The sequence below is a fragment of the Solea senegalensis genome, linkage group LG20 (genome assembly GCF_019176455.1).
Source record: "Solea senegalensis isolate Sse05_10M linkage group LG20, IFAPA_SoseM_1, whole genome shotgun sequence".
Lineage (NCBI taxonomy): Eukaryota > Metazoa > Chordata > Actinopteri > Pleuronectiformes > Soleidae > Solea > Solea senegalensis.
Genome location: NC_058039.1, coordinates 18562178 through 18579485, shown reverse-complemented (window position 1 = coordinate 18579485; position 17308 = coordinate 18562178). Strand labels below are relative to the sequence as shown.

Below are 17308 nucleotides of genomic sequence, written 5' to 3'. Positions count from 1 at the left end.
CCAGTAAATTTACTTCGCGAGCTCCACCTTAGCTCCACCTTGTCCCTGCGAGAGTGCAGGCAAGAGAGGAAGAGCGGTATTATGTCAACGCGGAGGGACAAGTGTGCTGTTGGTGGCTGCACAGTGGAGCACAGTGTTTTACAGAGGATTTTATATATGAAGCTAATGTGCCGGATAAAGTCAGCAAACGTGTGTTCGTGTGTTCGCACCACTTCACATCAGACTGCGGCCAGCGGTCGCCGTATTTAGTCAGCGACGTACAAACACACACATTGTTATGAAAAGGTCACATAGAGGTCATAACTGACCATTCTGACACGTCCTAATTAAACATATTTGTTCAGTACGTCCTCCATGACCGGAGCACAGACTCAGTCTGATACAATCACATAAAGCAGCTGTTTATGCAGCGATCAGCGGTGGATCAGCGGTGCTGTCCCTAAGTGTTTTTAACTGATTTACAGTTGGACAGTGTTCGGCTCGATCTTTATGTAGGACGTCTCTTCCTGTGACGACACTCTCGCTGTTTTCTGCTCACGCTGACATGTTGATATTGTCAGAGAGCTAGTGGAGGGAGGGGGAGAGGAATAGAGCTGTAAAGCGCTGTAAAGAGGACAAATCAGAAACCCCCTGGAAGAAGTGGGTGTGTGTTTGCCTGTGTCTCATTTGCATATAAAGGGACCATGCATAAAACCGAGCGTTCTGAAAGGGGCGGGTTTAGCAGGGTTATTGAACTACTATGATTCTTCATCCTTATGGTATTTTGACCAAAGCATGTCACTGACATGTTCATTAGGACACCAGGGAACTATTTTAATGGGGGAAATAGGGTATAATATGTCCCCTTTAAGTGAATAGAACAGTAGCAGCCATGTTTTTATCAACTATAACATGTATAACATGTATAACACAACCACACTTCAGAAAACCTTCAATTATCCCCTTTAAGCTGAGAGAAGAGAAAGAAAGAGATGGAGACAGACTCAGCAGAGAATAAACCGGGAACGTAATAATAATGAAATAAAAACTCACAATGACGAGTAAAATATAGCAATTACACTGAAGATGAATAAAAAAGAATGAAGAAAACAGGAGAACCAAACATGAATGAAGGAGCAGCAAGACGAGAGTGTAAATCATCTGTGAAGTGACAGGAAATGATTGGAGAAAGAAAAGATCACAGGAGGTCGGCGGAGGGAGAGGAGAGATAAGAGACATGAGGTTCTACAGGAGGACGACTGAAGGAAAGGTCATGGAGAGAAGATCAGAGTGAAATGTGACATTTACAGTGGGTACAGAAAGTATTCAGACCCCTTTAAATGTTTCACTCTTTGTTTCATTGCAGCCATTTGTTAAAATCAAAAAAGTTCATTTTATTTCTCACTAACACTCAGCATCACATCTTGACAGAAAAAAAAACTGAAATGTAGAAATGTATTAAAAAAGAAAAAGTGAAACATCACATGGTCATAAGTATTCAGAGCCTTTGCTGTGACACTCATATTTAACTCACATGCTGTCCATTTCTTCTGATTGTCCTTGAGATGGTTCTGCTCCTTCATTGGAGTCCAGCTGTGTTTAATTAAACTGATTGGACTTGATTAGGAAAGGTACACACCTGTCTATATAAGACCTTACAGCTCACAGTGCATGTCAGAGCAAATGAGAATCATGAGGTCAAAGGAACTGCACAAGGAGCTCAGAGACAGAATTGTGGCAAGACACAGATCAGACCAAGGTTACAAAAGAATTTCTGCAGCACTCAAGGTTCCTAAGAGCACAGTGGCCTCCATAATCCTTAAATGGAAGACGTTTGGGACGATCAGAACTCTTCCTAGACCTGGCCGTCCAGCCAAACTGAGCAATCGTGGGAGAAGAGCCTTGGTGAGAGAGGTAAAGAAGAACCCAAAGATCACTGTGGCTGAACTCCAGAGATGCAGTAGGGAGATGGGAGAAAGTTCCACAAAGTCCACTATCACTGCAGCCCTCCACCAGACTATGAGAAATAAGATTCTCTGGTCTGATGAGACCAAGATTGAACTTTTTGGTGTACAGAGAGACATTATACCCTATTTCCCCCATTAAAATAGTTCCCTGGTGTCCTAATGAACATGTCAGTGACATGCTTTGGTCAAAATACCATAAGGTACCATAATAAGCATCATAGTAGTTCAATAACCCTGCTAAACCCGCCCCTTTCAGAATGCTTGGTGTTGTGCATGGTCCCTTTATATGCAAATGAGACACAGGCAAACACATGGCAGCGTGAGCAGAAAACAGCGAGAGTGTCGTCACAGGAAGAGACGTCCTACATAAGGATGGAGCCGAACACTGTCCAACTGTAAATCAGTTAAAAACACTTAAGGACAGCACCACTGATCCACCGCTGATCGCTGCATAAACAGCTGCTGTATGTGACTGTATCAGACTGAGTCTGTGCTCCGGTCATGGAGGACGTACTGAACAAATATGTTTAATTAGGACGTGTCAGAATGGTCAGTTATGACCTCTATGTGTCCGTACCCACTGTATCTGTCAGAGAAGAAGTGACCACACACTCTGACAAAGAGGAGGAGGAAAGGGAAACTAACCAATGACTGCGTACCCTCCGGGGATGATGCGGTACAAGATGCCGTCAAACACGATCCCGTGAGGAAACAGCGTGGCCATGATTTCACCCACCAGCCTCCCGAACGCAGCTCCTACACAACGAGACAGAGACGGAAGACTTCACCACACTCACACAATAAGCCTCTGTCGGCCTCTGCTGGTCATACTGGCAAGTGCAGAAACACAGACGGACGGACAGACAGACAGGGCCACTAAAAACAAGAGTCCCGAAACTAATGTACTGAATTTTGCCAAACTTTTAGTGAAGATTTACGTGTATATTATTGAATAACATGCATAAAATTAAGTTTTAATTCACTTACCAAACAATTTATCAATTTCAAAATAATATCAGGTGTCACAGATTGGGCTGAAACCTTTATTTGATTATTAAATGAAACGTCTAAAACTATTTAAAGGTTTTTTTTCCACTTAAAACAGTTTCTCAGATTTTTCAGCTTCTTAAATGTGAATATTTTCTGGTTTCTTAAAGAAATCATTAAAACGGAATGATTTTTAGTTTGTGGACAAAAACAAGACATTTGAGTAACGTCATGACAAACTGACTCAACGATTAATTAAGAAAATAATGGACAGATTAATCCTGAGTGCGGGTCACAGACCGGACTGTAAATCAGTCGTTGAACTACAAAAGTGGATTTTAAAAAGACAGAAAACAAAAGCAAATGTGTTCACAATTATACAAATGTTAAACTCATTCCACAGTTTTCACCTTCATTAAATAAATGATTAAATAAACGGGCAAAAGGACAACGCTGTTAAAACCACAAACATAAACACACACAACATCCGTGAGATGAATTTATTCACGAGAAGTTGTTGTAAACAAACAGATAAACAGATTCCTGTCAAAACTGGTCTATGAGAGTTTTTTAGAAAAGTGAGAACTTTAGGAACTTTTCCTAATTAGAGTTTTGGTTGTACAGAATGTTTTTACGATGCTACATGAACACAGAATCTTACCCAGTATGAAGACAGGCATGAAGGCTCCGGACGGGATGGGCATGGTGGTGGCAACAGCTGACATCCAGAACTGTCACATAGAACAAAGACATGATTAAAAACACCAGCTGAGACACAAGAGCACGTCAGCGCAGTGTACGACATCTGAAGAACACAGGAAACTCTCTCCCACACCAAACCTCATAGAGAAAATCAGTGATTTTAGCTCGTGACAGACACAGGAGCTGCTGGTCCTCTGCTGCCTCATGTGGTCACTTTGTGTCCCTGAGGTCAATCTAAACAAAGGATTTTTTATGCCGAATTTTACAAAATAAGACATTAGAACTTAGTGATGGAGGCAGCAGTGGATCAACAACTCCTGTGTGTGTGTGTGTGTGTGTGTGATGTTAAAATCACTGATTTTCTCTATGGGCTTTGGTGTGGGAGAGTGAGTGAGTGTGTGTGTGTGTGTGTGGGTGTGAGAGTGATTGTTTACAAAAAACACCTTCTTTTTTTTTTAACTGTGAGAAAAAAACAATGTGTGTTTGACGCTTTCATTTTACACAAAAAAAGTTTGTAAACCACTCACTCTCCAACACCAAAGTCCATAGAGAAAATCAGTGATTTTAACATGACACACACAGGAGCTGTTGAGTTCTAATGTTGGAATCCTTTGCTAACAGTGACACAAAGTGACCACACGAGGCAGCAGAGGACCAGCAGCTCCTGTGTGTTTGGTGTGGGAGAGTGACTTCAGTTTCCTGTAACAGTGCGATAAAGACGTGAACATGTTCTGTAGATGACGTCTAAATGTCAGTACCTCATACAACCACACTGCAAACACCTGTGACATTTCTGTTCTTGTTGCAGCAGGTGACTGACGCCTCATACTAATTACATCACTTCCAAGAGGGTGAGTTGCATAGCAACAAGAGTTTAAGTCAAGTCCTTGTCTTCCTTTGCGTAGTTATGTAGAAGAAAAAACCATGCGCAACACTGTGTGTGTGTGGGAGGGGAACCCAGTCACACTTGGTGTCCTTGAGCAAGGCACTTGACCAGCAGCTGGTCCAGTGAAGCGGCAGAGCACCAGCACTGTCCTCCTCCTCAGTGTGAGCCCTGTGTTTGTCTCCACTCGTCTGATAACATGCTTTGTTCTCCCACAGCCGACAGCTCGCAGCCGTAATCATTACCTTCCTACAAGTGTGTGTGTGTGTGTTCTTGTATGTGCGTGTTTGTGAGGACGAGTGAGGACATTTTGTGCAGTCTTCACAGCTTTAAAGAGCTTTTTTGGGGTTAGGGTTAAAGAATTGTGTTTAGGTTAAGGTGCTTGGAATGTGTTAGGTCTATGAGTGTCCTCAGTAAGACTGCTGGGTGAGAATGTGTGTGTGTGTGTGAGAGAGACCACACGCTGAGCTTTATCTTTGTTGTAATTTCACCAGCATGGATTATTATTCTGTACTCATCATCATCATCATCATCATCATCATCATCACTGCTGCTGCTCTCATCACAAGACTGTGACCATTCATCCTCACAGTCTCTCACACACACACACACACACACACACACACACACACACACACACACACACACAGTGTCACAAATCCTGAGAGAAAAGAGAGTGAGACACACACTCCTGATCAGGAACAGGAGGAGAACAGTGTGTGTGTGTGTGTGTGTAATGTGTGTGTGTGTCTAATGTGTGTCAATGTGTGTGTGTCAATGTGAGACAGGGCCACACTCTGATCAGGAACAGGGAGGAGAGTGTGTGTGTGTGTGTGTGTGTGTGATAGAGACAGAAGACACACCTCTGATCAGGAACAGGAGGAGAGAGTGTGTGTGTGTGTGTGTGTGTGTGTGTGTGTGTGATGAAGACAGAGACACACACTCTGATCAGGAACAGGAGGACAGTGTGTGTGTGTGTGTGGCCAGTGAAGACAGAGACACACTCTGATCAAGAACAGGAGGAGAGTGTGTGTGTGTGTGTGTGTGTGTGTGATGAGAGACAAGAATTTTCTGATCCCAGGCTGGGAGGAGAGAGGGTGTGTGTGTGTGTGTGTGTGTGATGAAGACAGAGAGACACACACTCTGATCAGGAACAGGAGGAGAGAGTGTGTGTGTGTGTGTGTGTGTGTGTGTGTGTGTGTGTGTGTGTGTGGTGTGTGTGTGTGTGTGTGTGTGTGTGTGTGTGAGACAGAGACACACACTCTGATCAGGAACAGGAGGAGTGTGTGTGTGTGTGTGCATGTGTGTGTGTGTGTGTGTGAGACAAAGACAGAGACACACACTCTGATCTGACGTCTGAACTGGTCTCTGACGTCTGAACTGGTCTCTGACGTCTGACCTGGTCTCTGACGTCTGACCTGGTCTCTGACGTCTGAACTGGTCTCCGTAAAAGATGCTGTGTATCAGTTTATTTGTGTGTGTGTGTGTCATGAAAGAAAACAGAAGAAAAGCTGAGCAGCAGCAGGTTTTCAGCACTGTTGACCTTGGTCGAAGACACACACACACACTCAGCAGCCACAAACCTTCATGATGAAGAAGAGCAGCAGGATGATGAAGACGCTGACGTCAGGATGGATCCAGGCAGCAGAGAGACCCAGACCCACTGGAGGAGGAGCAGCTCCGGAGATCTTTGTCCATGTGAAGTTGTCAAACAGGGAGCTGATGCACTGTCTGGGCATCAACTGAGGAGAGAACCAGAGAGAGACCACCACTCACTCACTCACTCACTCACTCTCACACACCAAAGTCCAGAGAGAGGTCACTGATTCTAGACCACAGGGACACAGGAGCTGCTGGTCCTCTGCTGCCTCCTGTGGTCACTTTGTGTCACTGAGTTAAGTCTAAATGAAATATTTCAAATGCCGAATTCACTAAAATCAGACATTAGAACTCAGTGATGGAGGCAGCAGTGGATCAACAACTCCTGTGTGTGTGATGTTAAAATCACTGATTCTCTCCATGGACGTTGGTGTGTGAGAGTGAGTGGTTTACAAGCTTCAGTCCATGTAACGGTGAGATAAAGACGTGAACATGTTCTCAAGACATGGTAGACGTAAACTAACATAGATTTTATGAGGTTGTAGCTGTAGCGTCGTCAGATCTCGTCAGAAAAAAAAAAAACCATACTCTCCCCTTTAAAGCAACAAAGAAGACAGAGACGTGAACTGATGACTGCATCCAGTGACTCATTCTCTTCACATGACTCACAACAAGTGACTACTTCACTTCACCTGTTTCTACTTCCTGCTCAGACTGAACAGAGAGGCTGTGAAAGCAGCTGTTTAAGCTGGTGAGTGGTGGGTTCAACGCCTGCTTCACAACCACCACGGTCAGAGCACCACCACGGGTTTGTTTGGTGGTTTTCACATCTAACAGTCTCCACTAGACCTGGTACGTGTGAGGGTTGCAACATTCAGCCGCTCCAAGTTTCCCCTGGTATGCCCCTCCTCACCTGAGGATCGGTGAGTGCAGAACTTCTGTTTCTGCCACATACGAGCAGAACATCAGAGTTGGGTTGCACGTTCACACCTCCACAAACCAAGTGGACTTTCCAAGTAAATCAACTGGTGTGAACGCGCCTGTAATCAGACGACGAAGCATCTGCTCTGCTAAATAAACACCTTTCTTTCCCTGCTGGTGTTTTTAAAAACATGCTAATGAAGTTTCAGCAACAGCAACATTCATCCTCATCCCTGTTTACACCACATGACCTCTGACCTCTCCAGCCATGAACTGTCCAAAGCCAGGAGGGAAGGTCAAGGTGGCGATGAGCAGCGTGATCACGGCGGGAAACAACAGACGACTGAGAGGAGGAAAAAAACAACAAAACAAACATGAATGAAACTTCACTGTTTATCTAAATAATCCCACTCTGTGTGTGTGTGTGTGTGTGTGTGTGTGAGGACTCACTGTCTGGTGAGGAAGCGTGTCATGGCGTTCTGTCGTCTCATGAACAGCACCACGTGTCTGTTGAGGTAGACGAAGAACGCTCCCAGGAACCCGCAGGAAATCCTGCACATGCAAAACAAACATCAGTCTGATACTGGATCATCAGCAAAAAAGCATTTTAGCTGAGTCATGTTTGGCCTGCTAGAAGAATATATGTGACACACTTGGAGAATGATGACGTCTTAAATGTGTTGCTCACAGCTTCATACGTTCAGAAATGGTCGAAAATGACTGATATCGGTATCTGTATCGCAGTTTTTTCCATCTCACACAAAGAAAAGTAAAACGTTCAGTCTCCACTCTCAGCACTGCAGTGCAATTATATACAATATGTTAGTTTTAAAAGCATTTTACACACACTGATTTCAAATGAGAGTCTCAGTGTTTTGTCGCCGCTCACCCGATGATGGCGAACGCCGGCAGCTCCTGCAGGTCGAAGGGGAAATCCATGCGGAAGTTTGTCCTGAATAGAGCCGTGATGGTGACTGAAGAAGAAGAAGCATTTCATTTACAGCAGCAGGTCACACAGACATGAGACAGTGTGCTGATACATGCTGGAGGAGAACGCCATCTAGTGGAAGACAGGCCAAGTACACATTAATAGAAAAAGGGTGTTGAGGGTAAATACCTGCGTCTTTGTTAAACACTGATAAGACTCTGAAGATGAAAGCACTGAAGGTGGCAGCGAAATATCCTCTCCAGTAGTTTCTCACTGCAAAGTACGTGGATGTTACCTCGATGCTGAAGAGCACACCTGGTAACAGGAAACAAAAACACAGAACAGGAAGTGAAAACAGGAAGCAACCTGCGACTTAAGCTTCTGAACAACAGACTCACCTGATCAAATCTACACATCTTATCTCACCGTTAGACAGACCTTTACTTGTGCAAACTGAAGTTTGTGAACCACTCACTCTCCCACACCAAAGTCCAGAGAGAAAATCACTGACTTTAGCTCACAGGGACACAGCAGCTGCTGGTCCTCTGCTGCATCCATCACTAAGTTCAGTGACACAAAGTGACCACACGAGGCAGCAGAGGACCAGCAGCTCCTGTGTCCCCATCAGCTAAAATCACTGATTTTCTTATGGACTTTGGTGTGGGAAATAAACGTCAGTTTCCTAAGAGAAAAGTCTGAGATAAATTGTAGTAACTTATCATAAATTTAAGCTGGTGCAGAGTTTATTCAGTGAATCTTTTGTTAAGTGTCCTAAAGCTGGTTTAATTGATATCTTAAACTACAAAAGTACATTTAAATCCAAAGTTACAAAATTTAACCTCTTTCTGCCAAATATATCAACCAAAAACTCAGAGGGAAGATGTCAGAGCAAGAGAAGAGGCAGCTTACCTCCCAGTGGAGTACCAAAGCAGCAGCCCACCCCAACAGCACAGCCTACTGTCAGGATGTCTGTATAACAGTATGGATTCTACTGATCCAGACAGCAGGAGGAAGAAGAGGAGGAGGAGAGAAGGTTGAGACGGTGGAAAAGTGACATGTACACATACACGCATAAACACAGAATGTTACTCCAAACACACAAGACACAAAATACAATCACACACTGCAGGAAAACAAGAGTGGGATTGACATGATTACACAGTGCAATCACAAGAACCTATTGAGCTTATTTCTCTGTCTTTTATAATTGTCTTGAAGTCCCCCCAGTGCTATGTGTGTGTGTATATATATACAGTGCTCAGCGTAAATGAGTACACCCCCTTTGAAAAGTACTATTTTAAACAATATCTCAATGAACACAAAAACTATTTTCAAAATGTTGAATATATATAAGTTTATATAACATCTGTTAAACTTAAAACATGAAAGTAAGTTCAATAACATAACTTAGATTACACATTTTTCAGTTTTACTGAAATAAGGGCGATGCAAAAATGAGTACACCCCACAACAAAAACGACTAAACCTAGTACTTTGTATGGCCTCCATGATTTTTAATGACGGCACCAAGTCTTCTATGCATGGAATGAACAAGTTGGAAACATTTTGCTACATCAATCTTTTTCCATTCAAGAATTATCTCTTTTAGAGACTGGATGCTCGATGGAGAGTAATCCTCAACTCTTCAGAATTCCCCATAGGTGTTTAATTGGGTTCAGATCAGGAGACATACTTGGCCACTGAATCACTTTTCACCTGTTCTTCTTCAGAAATCCAACAGTGGCCTTCGATGTGTGTTTAGGATCATTGTCATGTTGGAAAAGTGCACTACGACCAAAGGCACGGAGTGATGGTAGCATCTTTTCTTTCAGTATAGAGCAAAACATCTGTGAATTCATGATGCCATCAATGAAACACAGCTCCCAGACACCAGCAGCACTCATGCAGCCCCACATAAGGACACTGCTACCACCATGTTTCACTGTAGGCACCATGCATTTTTCTTTGAATTTCTCACCTTTGCGACGCCATACAGTTTTGAAGCCATCAGTTCCCAAAACATTTATCTTGGTCTCATCACTCCAAAGTACAGAGTCCCAGTAGTCTTCATCTTTGTCAGCATGGGCCCTGGCAAACTCTAGGCAGGCTTTTATGTGCCTGGGCTTTAGGAGAGGCTTTCCGTTGGGACGGCACCCATGCATGCCATTCCTCTGCAGTGTATGCCATATTGTGTCACGGGAAATAGTCACCCCAGTTTGGCTTTCTACTTCCTTGGATAACTGCAGTGAACTTGCATGCCGATTTTCTTTGACCCTTCTCATCAGGAGACGCTCCTGTCGAGGTGTTAACGTCCGTGGACGACCTGGACGTCTCTGTGAGATGGTTGCAGTTCCATCTTTTTTAAATTTTTCTACCACTTTTGCTACAGTATTCTGACTGATAAGTAAAGCTTTGCTGATCTTCTTGTAGCCTTCACCTTTGTGGTGTAAAGAAATTATTTTCTTTCTCAAATCTTGAGACATTTCTCTTCCATGTGGTGCCATTGCTAACAACATGAAATGGGAAGGGGTTTATAGTCAACTGTCTGCTGGACACATGTGTGATGAATAGTTAGACTCACCTGTGGTTGATTATTGTTAAATTGGACATTTGTAGTCTAAAATTTAGCCTTGCTACAGAGACTTTCAGTGGGGTGTACTCATTTTTGCATCACCCCAATTTGAGTAAAACTATAAATTTTGTTCTCTAAGTTATATTATTATCCTTACTTTCAAGTTATAACTTAAACAGATGTTAAATAAAACTTAGTCTTGTCAACATTTTGCAAATTGTTTTTGTTTTCATTGAGATATTGTTTAAAATGGTACTTTTCGAAGGGGGTGTACTCATTTACGCTGAGCACTGTATATGTATATATATATATATATATATATACACAAATATAAATGTGTAACATGACATTAACTTACCTGATAAACGCCTGAAAAGAAGGACATGAACCTGCTGAGGACGGCAGCACAGATACTGGCGATGTGGACAAAAGGACCCTGAGTGGACGAAGAGGAGGAAGAGGCGACACAATCAACTTAATGTCATGTATATGGCGTACAAAGTACACAAATACCCTCTTCCTAAAACTGCTATTAAAGATATTTGTTCATTGTATTGCATTAAAAAAATACTAGTGCTGATCATCAACATGTCCTGTATAAACTGACATAATTAAAATACAACACTGCCACCTACTGGATTACCAGAAAAATGATATGCATACCAGAGCAAAAAATTGGTCTAAATTGATAATAGTTAAAAAAAATGTAATTAGATGTCACAATCTGTGAAAATATAATTATTTACTGGGTACATTTTTTGAACCTAGGGTGGCAAACGCAACTTTTTTCTTTGACACAAAGTGTTATTGGACACTGAGCAACAACAGGAATGTGAGGGAGAATTGCCCAAAAACCCTCCAAGGGATGGATTAAAGGTTGCAGCAATAAATATGATCTAGTTCTCAAAATATCAATTGCTCCAATAAATCATGACGGGGTTAAACATCCAAGGAGTGTGGCATAAATACACTTTGACTGAAGACCGATGATCAGATAAATACTAACAAAACAAATAATCACAATTACACAAAAGGGGAAGAAGCTGTAACCAAGAGCCAGGTTATAATGGGAATTAAAAAAATATCACCAAAAACACACACCTGCCATAAAAAGGACGCAAGGGTTTCTAAATCTGTGTCGACTCACCTCTTTACCGACTGGCATTCCACTGCCCAGAGCAGCGGTCAGACCAATAACTTTAGCAACAAAGGCCTTGAGGGTCAAATACTCCTTGAGGACAACGCCTCGCAGGATGGTCTTCAACTCTGGGATCCCAGAACCTGGAACAGAGGGCGACATTCGTTCAGAGTCGCAGCTTCCATGAGCGTCCGATACGAACAAGGACACAAATATGAGGAGGAGGACGAGGAGGAGGAAGGTTGGAGGAAGGGGTACAGACCGATCGCTTGAGGAGAAACCAGGTGACAGAAGAGGGAGGAGAAGAGGATGAAAATCAGGGGATATGAAACCCAGGCCAGGTACTGCAGGGGGATGTTCCCCCTCAGCTCCCCGTGAATCCACTTATACGCTGAAGGAGTGACGCGATGGAACGATTGAGATGAACGGGGGAGAGAAGAGGAGAGAAAAGGCATGAAATGAGAACCACGTGAAGACAAATTCACACCACACCAAGACGGACTGTCACTTTAGCATTCAACATGTGACGTGGTAAGTAAAGGTTCACGTTCAAAGTGTAATTACATGGTCAAAATGCAAGTTCTGCCACTTCATAAATGTCATGATAACCAGGCCGCTGTAGAACTGTTAAAAATGTTCAGTGACTGAGTTCTTCTGCTCCTTTTCCCAAGTTATTCAACCGTTGACGGTGAATCTCGTCTGTGATTGGACGCTCGCTCCGTGCGAGTCCTGAGGTTCTACCTTAACGACAAGTATTTCTCTGCTTTCCAGTGTCCGTCCATCTTCTCCCGCTTTATCGTGCACATGAGGGTCCAAAGACGCGTTTTATTCCTACAAATTATTCACACATTTGGAATATTTTTTAAAACATGTGTCCACTCAACGCTTAATTTCTCTGCGTGAAATTGCGACTTTTATTTTTCCGGCTGGTGAAAGAAAAAACTATAAAACCATCACCATCTGCTCTGGTCTCAAACATACTGTCATGCAATGTTTCTGATCGGCAGCTTCGTCCGTATATTCACATCACATCCAGTGTGCAGAGAAAATCTAAACATTTTCACTTTAAAGTATAAGAATGATTCCATTTCAACTGTCTCAGTGCTGTCTGTTTGTTAGATGTTGAATTTCTCCTCAGCAGACACGCTGGCCAGTATTTCACACTTTCCCGTAGTGTGAGCTGGGCTCTGCAGAGACAGCTGTCACATTATTAGGTACGTCCTTACCTTCCAGGCTCTTTGCGCTGGCGTAGTCCATCGTCCAGCTGACCAGTGCCATCGTGATGCCCAGCAGAACCAGGAAGATCCAGTCTTCTCCCAACCTGGTCACGAGGAACTGCTGCACCCGTGCTACACAGTCTGACAGAAAGCACAGGAGCTGACACACACACACACACCTGTGAACACCTCCTTCACCGCTCCTCACCTCGACACTTGGAGTACGAGCGTCTCTTCTTCAGAGAGGACGTGAAGTCCGGCTCGGCTGTTTGCTCGTCGGCGGCCTCCGCCTCCATGTTGGACTGGCGGCGGTTTCTTTGCCTGCTGTGGTGTCCGTGGCGACCGTGGAAGCCGTTCTGGCAGCGGCGACCGTGCACGTGCCGCGTCTTGGCATGGCCGCGAGGATGGCTGCCATGTTTCTTGATCTGTCTCTCTGCTAGCAGGCGCGTGGCCTCGCGTCTGCTGGAGCCTCCCTGGTTTTCCTGATACTCCCCATAGAGCTGTCAATCACACGGGTAAAAATCCCCGTTAACGGACTTACTGAACGTGTGATCAACAGCCAAGTGTTTGTTTAAACACAGCTGGTTCCTGATCCTGTGAGACTGGAGTCTCTTTTAGGCAGAACACAGGAGCAACATGTCAAACAGCTGCTGCTGAAACACAAACATGTCACTTTATGACAAACGCTGTGAAAATTAAAACCAGTTGAGATTGCTTCTTTCAATTATGAGTAGCTTTGGAACTTGAAGTACATTTGGAACTTGAAGTACATTTGCAACTTTAAGTAGCTTTGGAACTTTAAGTACATTTGAACTTGAAGTACATTTGAACTTTAAGTAGCTTTGGAACTTTAAGTACATTTGAACTTGAAGTACATTTGAACTTGAAGTACATTTGAACTTGAAGTACATTTGCAACTTTAAGTAGCTTTGGAACTTTAAGTACATTTGAACTTTAAGTAGGGGGGTGGAGTGGCTCAGTGGTTAAGACTGGTACTCTGCGTGCGCAAGACATCATGGTCGCAAGTTCGACTCCACCCCTGGCTAATTGTACTCAATTCCATTGTAAGTCGCTTTGGATAAAAGCGTCTGCTAAATGACATGTAATGTAATGGAAAAGTAGCTTCGGAACTTTGAGTACATTTGGAACTTTAAGTAAATTGGGAACTTTAAGTACATTGGGAACTTTAAGTACATTTGGAACTTTAAGTACATTTGAACTTGAAGTACATTTGCAACTTTAAGTAGCTTTGGAACTTTAAGTACATTGGTAACTTTAAGTACATTTGGAACATTAAGTACATTGGGAACTTTAAGTAGATTAGGAACATTAAGTACATTGGGAACTTTAAGTACATTGGGAACTTTAAGTACATTTGGAACATTAAGTACATTGGGAACTTTAAGTACATTTGGAACTTTAAGTACATTTGAACTTGAAGTACATTTGCAACTTTAAGTACAACTTTAAGTACATTGAACTTTAAGTACATTTGGAACATTAAGTACATTGGGAACTTTAAGTAGATTAGGAACATTAAGTACATTGGGAACTTTAAGTACATTGGGAACTTTAAGTACATTTGGAACATTAAGTACATTGGGAACTTTAAGTAGACTTAAGTCTTTAACTTTGATCTCCAGTTAGACATTGTTTGTTTGACGTCGTGCTCACGACTCTTCAGTGACGACTAAAGCAGTACTAAAAAAACACCAGGTACCAGGTTCTGTCACTAACCTTAACCATAACCACAATTCAAATCGTAGACTTCAACTTAACCAGTTCCTCAGAAGTGAGGTGTTGCCTCATTTGGACCAGGTTTTGGTCTCCATGAGGACGACTGGTGCTGACAGGTCCTAAAGAGTTCTGCAGTAATGTGATCAGTGAAAAACACGACGAGCCGTCACTGAAAACAAACACACACAGATCCTGTGACCTGGTGGGCGGAGCCACGCGGTTCCTCTTCACACTGTGTAACACACACAGATCCTGTGACCTGGTGGGCGGAGCCACGCGGTTCCTCTTCACACTGTGTAACACACACTATTCTGCTGCTGCCGACCCAAGCAAGTGTTTCCTCCTCACACCCAAACCAGTCTGCCTCAGCCCGGGTTACAAACATCCAACACTGACTGGGTTTAAAGAGATAGTTCAGTGTTTTTAGAGTTTAGCCACAAAATCTACGTCACATGTTCACGTCTTTATCTCACTGTGAGACAGACAACAGTTTGTAAACCACTCACTCTCCCACACCAAAGCCCATAGAGAAAATCAGTGACTCTAACATCACACACACACACACAGAGGAGTTGTTGATCCACTACTGCCTCCATCACTCAGTTCCAATGTCTAATTATTTTGTGAGTTCAGATTTACTTCAGTGACACAGAGAAACCACACGAGGCAGCAGAGGACCAGCAGCTCCTGTGTCCCTGAGAGCTTAAATCACTGATTTTCTCTATGGGCTTTGGTGTGAAATGAAAAATAATGATGTAATATCTAATAAGCACAAATCCAACGCCACTAGAGATTAGTAAAGTGTCTCTAACGGATCTGTGACCACCACGCGTGACTACTTGACTAATGTTTTATGACAGTATTGAAATCACAACAAAAAAGGTGTGAATCTATTCTGATTCCTTGGGTCACAATTCCATTAAAAATCGATTTCCAATTTAAAATCTTTAAAAATCAACTCTAACTCTGCTGCTGTGTGCTAAGAATGAAATCATGTTTGCCTTTTTCCAATTATAAAACCTTTCTAAATTTGCAAAGTAAAGAAAAATAATGATATTTATAACATTTAAGACAAAAGTGTCCTGGGTGGAACCTGAAGAAGTTAAACTGCGGCTCAATTGTAATCAGGTGTTTTTAAAATGAAACAGGCTATTTCATTCAAAACTGAAGCAATGTTATTTAAATGCTTTTGGATTTAAGAGATTTTATTTAGATGATTTGATGTTTTTGAACATCTCAAATAAAACCATATATTCTTAAGTTTGTAATAATAACATTATTTTATTTAAAAACCTGATTTTTGTTTCCACTTCCATTTGTTTGTTTATTTTTATCAAATTTTAACTTACACACATAAATGTGGTTTCTGGTAAAATCAGGTTAGTGACAGAGGTGTGTGTGTGTGTGTGTGTGTGTGTGTGTCATGGGACTGCAGGTGAACAAACACACAGAGCATCTCAGGTATTTCCACGTTTGTAAACACAGTCAGCTGTTCAGTGACACGTCTGTTATCACCACGACTGAGTGTCCATCACTTACACACCTCTGTCTGTCTGTCTGTCTGTCTGTCTTCCCTGTGGACTGCGCTGACACTCGACTCTTCACTAATCACTTGTACCCCTTTAATCCCCCGTCATCCCGTGCCCTCTGCTCCGCTTCCTTTCTTTCCGTGTCTCTCTCTGCCGGTGAAACACTACTCTGAGATAAATTTAGATCCGGCGTGATCCACTCAACCTCATTGCATTTCCCACAACACCTCTCTCTCTCCGTGTCTCTCTGTATTCCCCCGTTTCCATTACATCTCCTCTCTCCCCGCCTCCTCCTCCCTCGAGTGTTTACAGACAGGAAGGACTTCTTCCCCCCGCTCTTAAAAGGTTTTCCAGAACCCCGCCAACAGACGAGTCTATAAACACTGTAGTACATGTGTGAGACCTGTATGTGGCGCTGTAACACACTGCCACAGAAACACAACAAAAACAGAGAAGACAATAAAGCTAGTGCTATGTGTACGAACTCCAAACATAAGAAGAAGATGACGACGACAATAAAGACGAACACAAGAGCAAGAAAGAGGTGGAGCTATGACATCATGGTGTTCCTAAAGTAACGTATTTATTGTAAACACATTTAGACATTTTCACACTAGGTCTCACAGAAATGTGAATTCTGTTTGTCTGATATGATCCAGTTTGAAAAAGCACACATAGATTTGTCCAATTATCTAACATTCTACCACACAACTCAATGTTATGTTGTCATTTAAAGTCAAAGCTACTGTATAAATAAATACACACCATACATTATATTCTATAATATGATCATTCACATTTTTGATAACTTGTTAGATTTTGTTGTTTTTACAAGTTCCTTAAACATTAACATAACACACACATGTATTTATGATGCAAAAATGATATGAAAATTATTAAAAAAAATTACATCAAATTATATATTAAGTGGTCAGTCACATAATACTCTGCATTAATCTTAACACCATAATTTCATTTCAATTAAAATCTTAGTCCTAAACTTAACCTCATGAGGACTGAGGTCCTGACAAGATCAGTGTTTTTCAGCTTCTTAAATGTGAATATTTTCTACTTTCTGTCATTTTTCAGCTTCTTAAATGTGAATATTTTCAACTTTCTGTCATTTTTCAGCTTCTTAAATGTGAATAT

At 42.3% G+C, this 17308-nt stretch overlaps 1 protein-coding gene across 1 annotated transcript in view; it reads right to left on the bottom strand.

Moving 5' to 3' along the window:
* Positions 1 to 17308, bottom strand: part of LOC122786649 (chloride channel protein 1-like) — a 35086-nt gene that overhangs the window by 17062 nt on the left and 716 nt on the right. The window contains exons 2-14 of the mRNA XM_044053098.1: positions 13102 to 13393; positions 12903 to 13034; positions 11939 to 12067; positions 11686 to 11819; positions 10897 to 10974; positions 8876 to 8954; positions 8156 to 8281; positions 7928 to 8012; positions 7489 to 7590; positions 7297 to 7381; positions 6102 to 6260; positions 3595 to 3664; positions 2592 to 2702 (exon numbers count right to left, since the gene is read on the bottom strand). Of these exons, the coding sequence (XP_043909033.1) occupies positions 2592 to 2702; positions 3595 to 3664; positions 6102 to 6260; positions 7297 to 7381; positions 7489 to 7590; positions 7928 to 8012; positions 8156 to 8281; positions 8876 to 8954; positions 10897 to 10974; positions 11686 to 11819; positions 11939 to 12067; positions 12903 to 13034; positions 13102 to 13393 (1582 nt within the window). The remainder of the gene's footprint in view (positions 1 to 2591; positions 2703 to 3594; positions 3665 to 6101; positions 6261 to 7296; positions 7382 to 7488; positions 7591 to 7927; positions 8013 to 8155; positions 8282 to 8875; positions 8955 to 10896; positions 10975 to 11685; positions 11820 to 11938; positions 12068 to 12902; positions 13035 to 13101; positions 13394 to 17308) is intronic.